Source organism: Pongo abelii, chromosome 10, assembly GCF_028885655.2.
Source record: "Pongo abelii isolate AG06213 chromosome 10, NHGRI_mPonAbe1-v2.0_pri, whole genome shotgun sequence".
Classification (NCBI taxonomy): domain Eukaryota; kingdom Metazoa; phylum Chordata; class Mammalia; order Primates; family Hominidae; genus Pongo; species Pongo abelii.
Genome location: NC_071995.2, coordinates 19,453,185 through 19,465,404, shown reverse-complemented (window position 1 = coordinate 19,465,404; position 12,220 = coordinate 19,453,185). Strand labels below are relative to the sequence as shown.

The following is a 12,220-nucleotide window of genomic DNA, read 5'->3' as shown; positions in this document are numbered from 1 at the left end:
TACTCAGGCTCTCAGAGTAGCTGCCGAAACCCACTGGAAGCATATTATGATGAAAGGTTTGAGGGGTTTAAACAAAATAGTAAAAAATAAAAGGAGATACAATGGCAGTTCATGGAAAAATGCCAGACATGAGGGAAAGCTGCGTTTTCAAATATTGTGGGTTTGGAGATGGTCAGAACGTAAGAAGCCAAACAGTTTCAAGGGCAGGGTAGTGCAGGTACCACATCTTGCATGCTGTTTCTATGGTTAAGTGTGAGCTAGCTTCAAAGAACAAAGGCAACAAACCACTGTGTGTTCTCTGCTTTCTACCTAGAAAAGTGCTAACAGCTGATGAGTATCAAGAAATTATTTTCTGCAAAGGGGCAGAGTTAATTGTATTTGGAACCCGTGACAGCACCTACTGGGGAAAGACTTCTAAGTGAGGAGAAACGGCTCTACAGGTCATGAAACTATGGAAATGAGATATCCATTGAGAGCTTCTTTCTACCCCCTTCTTCTTTCTCCTAATTATCCTCTTTACTTGATGCTGTTATTCTTTTCGAGGAGTTCTGAATTTAAGTCCTCTTCATTTAAGTTGAACTGCTTGTTCCCTGTTTGTTCTGAGCTTTTCTAACTTTCTCTACATTCTGGTATCCTTTTCTTACAAGAGCATGAGCTTTGCTGTATTAAGTCGTAACTATTAAATTTAAGGAGATCTCATTAATTCGTTCTAACAATCTGAAACTGAGTAGTTTTGCACAATTTTTACCTATACCTTTTATAATTTTCATGATAATTGTCATTATCTCATTTCGATCTTAGTTTTTCAAATGGAAGTATCCTAGTTTTTGTAGTTTATCTGTCTATGATAAGTAAGCTTTTTATTTTTATTTTTTTTTGTTTTCTCTTTCATACCAAATATACACTCACCATGGTATTTTTGATGCTTTTTGATGGTACTTAAAATGTTACGGTCTTGAGTGTGTGTGTGTAGCTGGGCATTTGACTAATGTAGTAATAATAATTTTATCAGTCATGGTTACGATTTATTGAACACTAAGTAGCAGAAACTGTGTTCGGTGACATTAGGAATTCATCTAATGCTTCTACCTTCCTTAAGATTCAGGGTTAATTTGCTCACCTTTCTGGATGAGAGAACTAACACAGAGAGGTCAGGTGAGAGGTGATCTTGAAGTTTAGCTGCCTCCCAACTTCATGCCTTCAGGCAATAGATTGTAATAATGTTTTAATGTATTTTCTAAGTAATGACTATAATTCTCAAATTTTAACTTTAATTCTTTTTTTGTATTTTTATTGTGCTATGCCCTTTCACACCTTTACTATAGCAAAGTAACTACTTAATTTTGTTTTTTAAAAACATTATTTATCATACAATTATCCTATAATTTACTTTAAGCATATTCTTTAAAAATAAAAATAAGTACAGTAAATCAAATGTTTCTTTAGGAATTTTAAATACTTAATGACTTTCTATGAGAATTTCCTTAACTTTTTTGTGCTTCATACATGGTTTTTGTCGAAGATTCAGGATGACTTTAGAGGTGGAAAAATTAACCTAGAAAAAACTCAGAGGTTACTTGAAAAATTAGATATTCGGTGCAGTTATATTCATGTGAAACAGATTTTTAAGGTAAGATGATATCCACCCCCTGCCTATCCTGTCCTAGGAGGAACTTAATCCAATGTGAGTAAATGTCATATAAAGGTTAGTCTCTTAAGAAGAAAAGCAATTAATTCTACTAACTATATTTACAGTCAAGATGGAGAGCATTTCAGTAGAAAGTAAAATTAGTTGTTGAGAAAATCTGAACTAATACCAGGATATCAGTTTAGAATAATTTCCTGAGCATACAGAAATGCTAACATTAAACCTAGGATTGGATGTCTAACTAGATCAAAATAATAATGGTAACTGTATTAGATGTTAGCTATTTATAGAAAGAGTGGAGAATAAGCCCAAAGTTAGCAGAAGGGAGGAAATAATACAGATTAGCACAGAAATAACTAAAATAGAAAAGAAAAAAATTAGAAGAAATTGAGGAAACTAAGACTTGTTTTTTTTGAAAAGTTAAATAAAATTGACAAATACTTAGTAAGAGTAAGAAAAAAAGAGAGAGGACTCAAATAAATAAAATCAGAAATGAAAGTGGAGACATTACAACGGATCTCACAAAGATGAAAAACACATAGAGCAATCATACACTATAAAATTGGACAATCCAGAAAGAAAAAGAGAAATTTCAAGAAACATACAACCCATCAAGACTGAACCAAGAAGAACTAGAAAGGTTAAACAGACCAATAACAAAAAGGAGACTGAGAGGCTGGATGCAGTGATTTGTGCCTGTAATCCCAATGCTTTGAGAGGCCAAGGTGGGAGGATCACTTGGAGCTAGGAGTTTGAGACCAGCCTGGGTAACATAGTGAGACCCTGTTTGGAGACTTAATCAGTAATCAAAAACTGCCCAGCGAAGAGAAGCTCAGGACCAAATGACTTCACAGGTGAATTCTACCAAAGATTTAAAGAAGAATTAATACCAATCCTTCTGAAATGCTTCTAAAAAATAGAAGAGGGAACACTTCCAATTTTATTTTATAAGGTCAACATCATCCTGATACCAAAGCTGAACAAAGACACCACAAGAAAACAAAACTTTAGGCCAATATTCCTGATGAACATAGATGCAAAATTCCCCAACAGAATAATAGCAAACCAAATTTATAGCACTTTAGAAGGATCATATTCCATGACCAAATAATATGTGTCTCTGGCATGCAAGGATGGCTCAACATACAGAAATCAATCAATGTGGTGTACCACATTAACAGAATGGAGATAAAAATCAAATGATTATCTCAAAAATATAGAAAAAGCATTTGACAAAATTTAAGTCCCTTTTATGATAACTCTCAATAAATTAAGTATAAAAGGAACTTAACACAATAAAGTCCATATATGAAAAGCCTACAGCTAATATCATATAAAATAAACTGAAAAGATTTTTTCTAAGATCTGAGAAAAGGCAAGGATGCCCACTCTCACCACTTCTGTTCAAGATGGTACTGGAAATCCTAGCCAAAGCAATTAGTCAAGAAATGAAAATAAAAGGCAATTAAATTAAAAAGGCAGAAGCAAAATTATCTCTATTCACTGATGGCATGATCTTACATGTAGAAACTTCTGACGATTTTGTCAACAGACTACCAGAAGGCTGGGCCTGGTGGCTCATGCCTGTGAAGTAATCACAGCACTTTGGGAGGCTGAGGCTGGTGGATCACCTGAGGTCAGGAGTTTGAGGCCAGCCTGGCCAACGTGGTGAAACCCTGTCTCTACTAAAAATACAAAAATTAGCCAGGCATGGTGGTGCACACCTGTAATTCCAGCTACTCAGGAGGCTGAGGCATGAGAATTGCTTGAACCTGGGAGGCAGAAGTTGCAGTGAGCTGAGATCGTGCCACTGCACTTCAGCCTGGGCAACAGAGTGAGAGTCCTCAAAACAAAAAAACACAACAATGACAACAACAAAAACAACTACTAGAACTATTAAATTCAGTAAAGTTGCAAGATACAAAATTAGTATGTAAACATTTTTTGCATTTCTATTCATTAACTATGAACTATGCAAAAAGAAATCAAGAAAACATTTTCATTTACATTAGCATTAAAAAATATAAAATGCTTAGGAATAAATTTAACCAAGGAAGTGAAAAACTGGCACACCAAAACTGTAAACCATTGATGAAACAAACTTTAAAAGTTACAAATAAACAGAAAAAATCCCATGTTAATATATCCATACTACCCAAGGCGATCTACAGATTCAATGTAATCACTACTAAAATCCCAATGGCATTTTTGTTTTGTTTTTACAGGAACAGAAGAAACAATCCTAAAATTCATGTTGGAACCAAGAAAGACCCTGAATAGCCAAAACCAATCTTTAAAAAAGAAATAGAAAGGTGGAGGCATCACAATTTTTGATTTCCAAATATATTTAAAATACTGTAGTAATTGAGGCTGTATGGTAGGGGCATAAAAACAAATATATAGACCAATGGAACAGAATAGACAGCCCAGAAACAAACCCCTTCATATATAGTCAAATGATCTTCTACAAAGGTACTAAAATACATAATGGGGAAAGAATAGTCTCTTCAATAAATGGCACTGGGAAAACTGTGTATTCGCATGTAAAAAGTGAAATTGGGCTCTAACCTTATCCCATACTCAAAAATCAACTCAAAATCCATTAAAGACTTAAACTTAAGTCCTGAAACTATGAAACTCCCAGAAGAAAATAGGAAAAAAGCTTTTTGACATTGGGCTTGGCAAGAATTTCTAAGATATGACTCCAAAGGGATTGTAACAAAGACAGGTAACAAAAACTTGTCTAAAAATAGAAAAGTGGGATTACATGAAACAAAGTAGCTACTGCACAGAAAAGGAAATAATCAACAAAAATGTAAAGGCAATTTACAGAATAAAAGAAAATATTTGCAAACCACATATCTGATAAAGGGATAGTATCCAAAATTGAATCCCACAACTCAATAGAATAAAAACCCCAAATAACCTGATTAGAAAATGTGCAAAGGGATTGTATAGACATTTCCCTAAAGAAGCTATACAAATGGCCAACAGGTAAATAAATAGGTGCTCAACATCACTAATCATCAGGGAAATGCACATCAAACCACATGAGATATCACCTCATACCTGTTAGAATGATTATTATAAAAAAAGTACAACAGAAAAGTGTTTGCAGGAATGTGGAGAAAAGGGAACTCTTATATACTATTGGGGTGAATGCAAACTGGTACAACCACTGTGGAAAACAATATGGAGGTTCCACAAAAATTAAAAATAGAACTGCCATACAATCCAGCAATCCCATTTCTGGGTATATACCCAAAGGAATTGAAATCAAGAGATATTTATACTCCCATATATATTGCAGCATTATTTTACCATAGCCAAGATATACAAGCAATCTAACTGTCCATTATGAATGAATAAAGAAAATATGGTATGTGCATACAATGAAATATTACTCATCCTGAAAAAATAAAGAATATCTTGTTATTTGTGACAATATGGGTAAAACTAGAAGACATTATATTAAGGGAAATAAGCCAGACACAGAAGGACAAATAGTGCATGACACACCACTTATGTGAGGAATCTAAAACAGTCAAACTCATAGAAGGAGAGAGTTGAATGATAGCTACCAGGGCTGGGGGAGGGGAAAACAAGGAAGTGTTAGTCAGGGTATAGTTTCTGTTATACAGCACAAATAAGTCCCAGCGAGCCACTGAACAGCATAGTACCTGTGAGAAATAACACTGTGTTGCATATTTAAAAGTGTAAGAGGGTAGATCTTATACTGAGTATTCTTATCACACACAAAAGTAATAAAGAGGGTCCAGGTGCGGTAGCTCATGACTGTAATTCCAGCACTTTGTGAAGCCGAGGTGGGCAGATCGCCTGAGCTCACAAGTTCGAGACCAGTCTCTACAACATGGTGAAACTCCGTCTCTACAAAAAATACAAAAAATTAGCTGGGCCTGGTGGTGTGTGCCTGTGGGCCCAGCTACTTGGGAGGCTGAGGTGGAATGATCCTTTGAGCTCAGGAGATAGAGGCTGTAGTGAGCTGTGATGGCACTGCTGCTCTCTAGCCTGGGTGACAAACAGAGACCCTGTGGGGAAAAAATAATAAAGAGGGCAGAAGGAAACTTTTGGAAGGAATGGGTGTGTTTATGGCATAGATTGTGTTGATAAATTCATGGCTGTATACTTATCTCCAAACTCATCAAGTTGTATACATTAAATATGTATAGCTTTCTGTATGTCAATTATACCTCAATAAATTGATTTAAAAAATCAAGAAGGAATACGTAATCTGAAAACATATGTTATTTCACTTATTCCCCAAAAGAAAATCATCCAAAAATTTTCTTTGTTTGAAGAAGAACTAGTAGGAGGGAAACCTGGCTCAATTCTGTCACTAGATGACAGAAGGAAAGATCATTAACAAAATTAGGAAAAGCCATTTTAGCTGAGTTTTGTACTAGGAAGATGACAAATTTGTTGGAGAATGAGGCAAGAAAGCTACACTGGCCAATCCAGATCAATAGGAACCTTAAAATCCTGCGTATGATTTTGTTTTTTGAAAGTGAGTACTCAGATAACACAATCTGTGTTGAAGTTGTTATTGGTTACACAAACTGGGAAAGGTCTGACATTTTACCCTCCCTGCAAGCTACCAAATTGGCCTGATGTAGCTCCATGGAAGCTGGTGGAAGCAGGCTTGTGGGTCAAAAAAAAAAAAAAAAAAAAAGACAGCTTATTACTCACAGAAATGACAGTTGTCAGAGTATTAGCATTTTGATGTTATTTCCCCAAGCCCCAGTTTTTAAAGTGTGGTACGAAGAGGAACAAGTGACACACAGTGAGTTGCGTTATAGAATAGGTACCTCAAGCTTAAGGAACCGGGGCCATTTATGGTGGGCAGTAAGCCTACCTGATCTTTGCCCTGTAGGCTGTCATCATTATTATACGGAACAGTAAACAAAACTGCTTTTTTTCCTCTGGAAGGAGACAGTATCTTTACCAAAGCTGTTCGCTATACAAATGTCCTTGAAAATCTAGTATGGAAGAAAAGCAATCAATACCTCTGCTCAGAAAACACATAGAAACACAAGAGACCTATGGAGAATTGTCTTCCAAGAACCACTTCTCTCAATAACATTTAGCCGTCAAGTTTACAAACCACAAAGAGGAGGTTAAAAAAGAAAAGTTGTGCTTCTCAGGAGAACCCAGTGAAAACCAAAGTTGCAGAACTGTTTCTCTGAATCCAGGCAGTGCATGTGGCCATAAGGTATCAGGATTTTAATCAATTCTTGGCTAATACCACATCCAAAGAACACAAGTTTTTATGAACATCTTTACATGTAGGATTTTTCCTCCGGTAGTATCTTCCAAAGGGAGAAAAACTATTGCTTCCCGATTTAATAAAATTTACATTAAAGACAAAATAAAAATAGTAATATATTGAAATCTGTATCAAATGTGAAATGTTGTAAATATTATTCAGTGATTATCAGGCTTCTTTATGTTATCTTCAGGGCAGAGATATCTGAAGTGAAATTTAGTAAAATACATGCCATATTTAAAAGCATTACATAGAATGCTCAACCATTATAAAACACAGAAATGGCTCACTAATTGAAATGTACAATTACGGACATGAGCAGGCCTGAAGATCTATTGTTTAGCAAAGCGTTTTTGGAGTGGCTATGAATATAATATTAATTACAAAAATTAGAGAGGCAGAGTTTGCTAAGAATACTTCAAAAACCTCCCTAAAATAACTGTAAATACTTTAGAAGCATAAATTACATATAAACAAGGCTGATAATCATGATAAACCATTCTTATCTATTAACATAATTCTAGAACCACTAATTTAAAACTTTGTCACCTTAGGCTAAATTGCCATGTATGCATTAAAATGTTGATTAAGTAGAATCCTTAGGGAAGGTGTATTGGTTAACTGTATTTTATGGATAGTTGAAGATTAAGCTTCTTACACATTCAACTCACTTGCTTCAACTCTTGTTGCTAATTTCTTCTCATTTTATGGATGCACCTTTTCCCAGAGTAAATAAAATGAGTCCTAATAAATCTTTCGTGACCAAAATCTTCTAGTCTCTCAGAGCACTAGAGATTCTTGGCTGTAAGACATCCTAGCTGTTTACTACTTGGCAAGTTAAAAATCTCTCTGAGCAAATTTCTTAACCATAGAATGAGACTACTAACATAGCTATGTCACATGATTGTTGTGGGTATTAAATAAGATATTATGTATGAATATACCTAGTACTAGGCATGACACAAAATAGGTGTTCAATAAATATATGTAGACGCCGCATCAGTTAAGTATACACAATTGAATTACATCTATTCGTTTTCTAAGTAGCTGACATAAATTCTGACGTGAGTTTATTTTCTTACAAGGTGACATTTTATTATAAATTTGAGTAAAGAAAATACAACTTTATGATCTTGGCAATATATTCTGAACTTCTTTCTACAAGATTAATTATTGATTCATGGCTTGAGCAGCAATTCTCTAAGATTTTTTAAATCCCTTTACTAAAAAAAGTCTATTGCTTTTATCATGCAATAGTCTTTATAGCATTTAAAATATTTTATAGGAAATATATGTTATTTCAATACATAGATGAGTGTTGGATTACACTTTTGATTGTTGGTTGAGTAAGAAATAGTTTCCTTTGTAATTTCAGGATTTTTTAAATTGGATTTGCCCTGAGTCTTCAAATTCTTTAAGGAATTAATAGCCCCTATTAAATCTATAGTATGTGCTGACACTCTGTAGGAAACTGTGAACTGTAAAAAATGAATAAAGTGTTATCTCTCTTTTAAGGGCAGAAAAAGGAATGCAGAAATTACTGTTTTATAAGTAGCTTGTAATATATCTCGTGGGTAATACTAACAGGGAATCTGAGAAGAGACTCTATTTAATTTGGGCTTTTATAGAAGATGCCATGATGGAAATGGCATTCTTGCTAGACCTTAAATAAGAAGCAATATGTATGGAGTATGTGGAAAGAGTGCATGGAGAATAAAAAGTAATCAAATATGACGAGTACAGGATGCATGAAAGGAAGTGGTAAGAAAGAGTTGCAAATGACAGTTATAGCCAGATGATGGAAACCTTGAATGGTAGACCATGGAAATTATATTTCCTTTTGTAGGCAAGGGGTACTCACTGAAATTTCTTGAGTAAAGAAATATTACATATTTTAGGATAAATAACATGGCACCAGTTAGAATGGATTGGAAGCTAGTATTCAGAGAGAGAGAAATTATTTCTCTACTGATTCTGCCCTACAAATCTGCTACCTGGAATCAACTCAGCCACTTACATTCTGTTTGGTTCCACCTCAAGTTTATGGTTTCTTACTTTAGTTGGTCCTCCACAATGTAAACTTTTAAAAAGTCTCATCTAAAAAATAAATAGCACCATATCCTCTTCTAATGTTACATTCTCTGTCTTAACAGATAAACCAAAAGAATCCGTCACATTTCTTTCTCCACTTGTTCAATGATCCATTGCAATCCGTTTTGCTTTCATACCTATCTCGAAAATCTTTTTAGGTCATAAACGCTAAATCCACTGGTTAGCCTCTCTGTGCATTTCACTTGTTCCTCTTTATAAAAAATTTCCTTGTTCTGACTTCTACGACATCATTCTCTCCCAATTTTCTCTTAAAATCTGTGACCAGTCCTCCTTCTGTCCTGTGACCATTCCTTCTGCTCTCCTCTTAAAGTTGAGCTCTTTATATCCTTTATTTTTACATTACAAACTTTTCCTGAGCTATCTTATTGACTCCTAATGGCTACTTCTTAAATAGGAACAAGTTCCAACTTTTCTATCCTGAACGTTGAAGACAGGTAAATGGCACCATTTGTTCATCATCTGCCATAATGTAGACACTGATTAGGTGTTGCACTCATTTTATTAAAAACATATAAGGAAGTTATTGTTAGCTTCTTTTTACACATAAGGATATTGAGCATAAGAATGTTGATATAATTTCTTCATATCTCACATAACAGTAGAAACTCATGTCTGACTCCAAAGTTATTATTGTACTTTCTTCTATAGCGTATTGTTTTCCTCTATCCCTAACCCACAACCATTTGCCTACTGGCTGTCTCTGCTTAGATGTCATCTCAGATGTACTTCAAATTTAATATGTTTAAAGTGAAACTCATCTTTCCCTCTTAAACTGTCTTTACTCCTTTATTTCTTTGCTCGGTGATCTCAGCACTGTTCTCTCAGTTATCTAAGCAGAAATTGAAGAGGTTTTCAGACTCTTCTTCTGACCCTATCTTTTTAGGTCCATATACTTGCTACACCATGTCAATTGCTCTTGAACTACTTACTACTTATTGTGGTCCTCAGACCAGAAATGAAGCTGATTGCATTTCAGCAAGTCCCAAGTTGACTCATATGTATATCAAAGTTGGAAAAACCCTACAGATTGGTTTGTTTTAAATCCCAACATCTACCTTCTACACTGCTGCCAGAGTAATCTTTCTAGAACAAAAATCTATGTGATTTCTCTCTTAAAACTGATCAATAACTCTTTACTCTTTCCAAAGAAGTCTAAATTTCTCACTGTGGCTTCCGAGGACCCCTGGGACTCAGCTGTGCCTCCTGCCTTATCTTCTCCCGCAGCTTCACTAACATTCTCTCTAATTACACTCTTCTGTTTTGTACTTTGTACCTTCATTTGCTCTGATCTTAACAAATAGAATTAGCCCCTTTCCTCCCTAATTTCAGGCAAATATCTTCCTTCTCATCTCTGAAGACTCAGTTCCAGGATCACTTTTTCTATAAAGATTCTCCTTTGACCCTCCAGGAAGAATTGTCCAACTTTCCTTATTGTGTCTGTTATCTATAAAATTTATTTTATTTTTAAAATTTTAAAAAATTAGAGAAAAGGTCTTGCTCTGTCACCCAGGCCAGAGTACAGTGGTATGATTATAGCTCACTCTAGCCCTGGACTCCTGGGCTCAAGGGATCCTCCTGCCTCAGCCTCCAGAGTAGCCGGGACTACAGGCATGCACCAATGCACCTGGTTAATTATTTTTTTTTACATTTAGAGACAGGGTCTCACTATGTTGCCCAGGGTGATCTCGAACTCGGCCTCAAGTGCTCCTCGCATCTTGACTTCCCAAAGCTTGGGGATTGCAGGTGTGAGCCATTGTGCTTAGCTACAAAGATTATATTTCGGAACCTGTACACTTCCATGCCTACTTTCTTTTTCTAGACTATCTGCTTCCACAGGGCACTGAAGTTACTTTTGCATCCTTGCAAATGTTACTTTTGCATCCTTGTTAATGTTACTTTTGCATCCTTGTTACCCAGTATAGTATCTGACTCATATATTTGGTAAGGAGGAAAGGGAAGAAGAAAAGGAAACAGGCAAAACTGCCAAACAATTTAAACTAGTGTGAGAGTTTGGGAAAAAAGAAAGTGGCAAGTCATATCATTTCCTGTAATGTAGTTTGAATTTACTTAGGCTTTATTTTTAATGTAATTTTAGATACAACCAACTCTAAAATGCTGTATCTTACATTAAAAGTAAATTCTGTTTTGATAAATCAGCTTTCTCATCACATTATTTTAGATAACATTTCATATTTTTACTAGCAAACTGAGCATTGGAAATGGAAAATGGTGACAATATGGAAAGCCTTCATTCTGTTTCTGAAAGTGTACACTCAGAATGACAATCAATAGAATTATTTTGTATTCTTTTTTCCTTGTTTATTCAATCATTCATTTAAACATATAGTAATTAAGCTCCTCCTCTAGGTAGGTCCAGTAGCAGGCATTGGGAATAAAAAGAATAAAATATCTACCTTCATGATGTTCACGGTCTTGAAGTACGTGGTGTATTTCTAAATATACAAGACATTGAATGAATTGTTTGGGAAAGTGCTTTTTGTAATGCTTTGCAAAGAATAACCACTTAAGGAACATTTTTTAAACAGGAGAAAAATGATTTTATTACTCTTATTTTATGTTGTTTAATGATTAATATGAAACATTTTAAAGGTGATAGTGAACCCTGAGGTGGGGCCTGAGATTTTGCATATCTTCTGGAATATGCATTTTTAAATCTCTTTTCCTATCCTCCTTAAGTCTAGGGAGATAGTTAACTCCTTTATCTAATTATTGTCTAAATGCGCTTATTTCATCAGATTCAAAAAACTGTTTGGGTGGTAGGCCGCATTCTGAATATCTTCAGTCAGGCACTTTTTTAAGTCCTGAGGGTACAAGAAACTCGCTATCTAAGGCAATTCTAGAATGAATATAGAAAAAGGCTGTTATTCCAATCTAATAAGGCCTGTAATAAGAGAAGAAAGTGGAGTCTTCTAAGAACCCAGAGAAGGGATATTTTAATGCAACCTGGGGAGGAGACACAAAGGACCTAGGAAGATTTCTAGAGTGGGTGACACTTTTTCAAGGATTAGTAGAAATTGGTAATTTAAACAGAAAGAAGGATATTCCAGAAAGAAAAACAAACAAACAAACAAACAAAAAACAACAAAAAAAATCTGTACCATAGCAAGAGATGGTTTGGTACCTGTGCTGCAACTAATTCAGAGCACCTGAAGTGT

The 12,220-nt window shown here is 35.0% G+C and overlaps 1 protein-coding gene across 11 annotated transcripts in view; it reads left to right on the top strand.

The window, feature by feature from the left end:
• Window positions 1-12,220, top strand: part of PLCZ1 (phospholipase C zeta 1) — a 54,997-nt gene that overhangs the window by 270 nt on the left and 42,507 nt on the right. For 8 of the 11 annotated variants that reach the window (XR_010135734.1, XR_010135733.1, XM_054526902.1 and 5 more), the window contains exons 2-3: window positions 314-464; window positions 1,509-1,630. Coding sequence is in view for 6 of the 11 variants with exons in the window: in XM_054526902.1 (XP_054382877.1) it covers window positions 452-464; window positions 1,509-1,630 (135 nt within the window). In the remaining 5 variants the exon portion in view is untranslated. Of the gene's footprint in view, window positions 1-313; window positions 465-1,504; window positions 1,631-12,220 lie in introns of those variants that run through there. The other 3 variants (XM_054526899.1, XM_054526901.2, XM_054526900.1) reach the window with 3 other exon arrangements.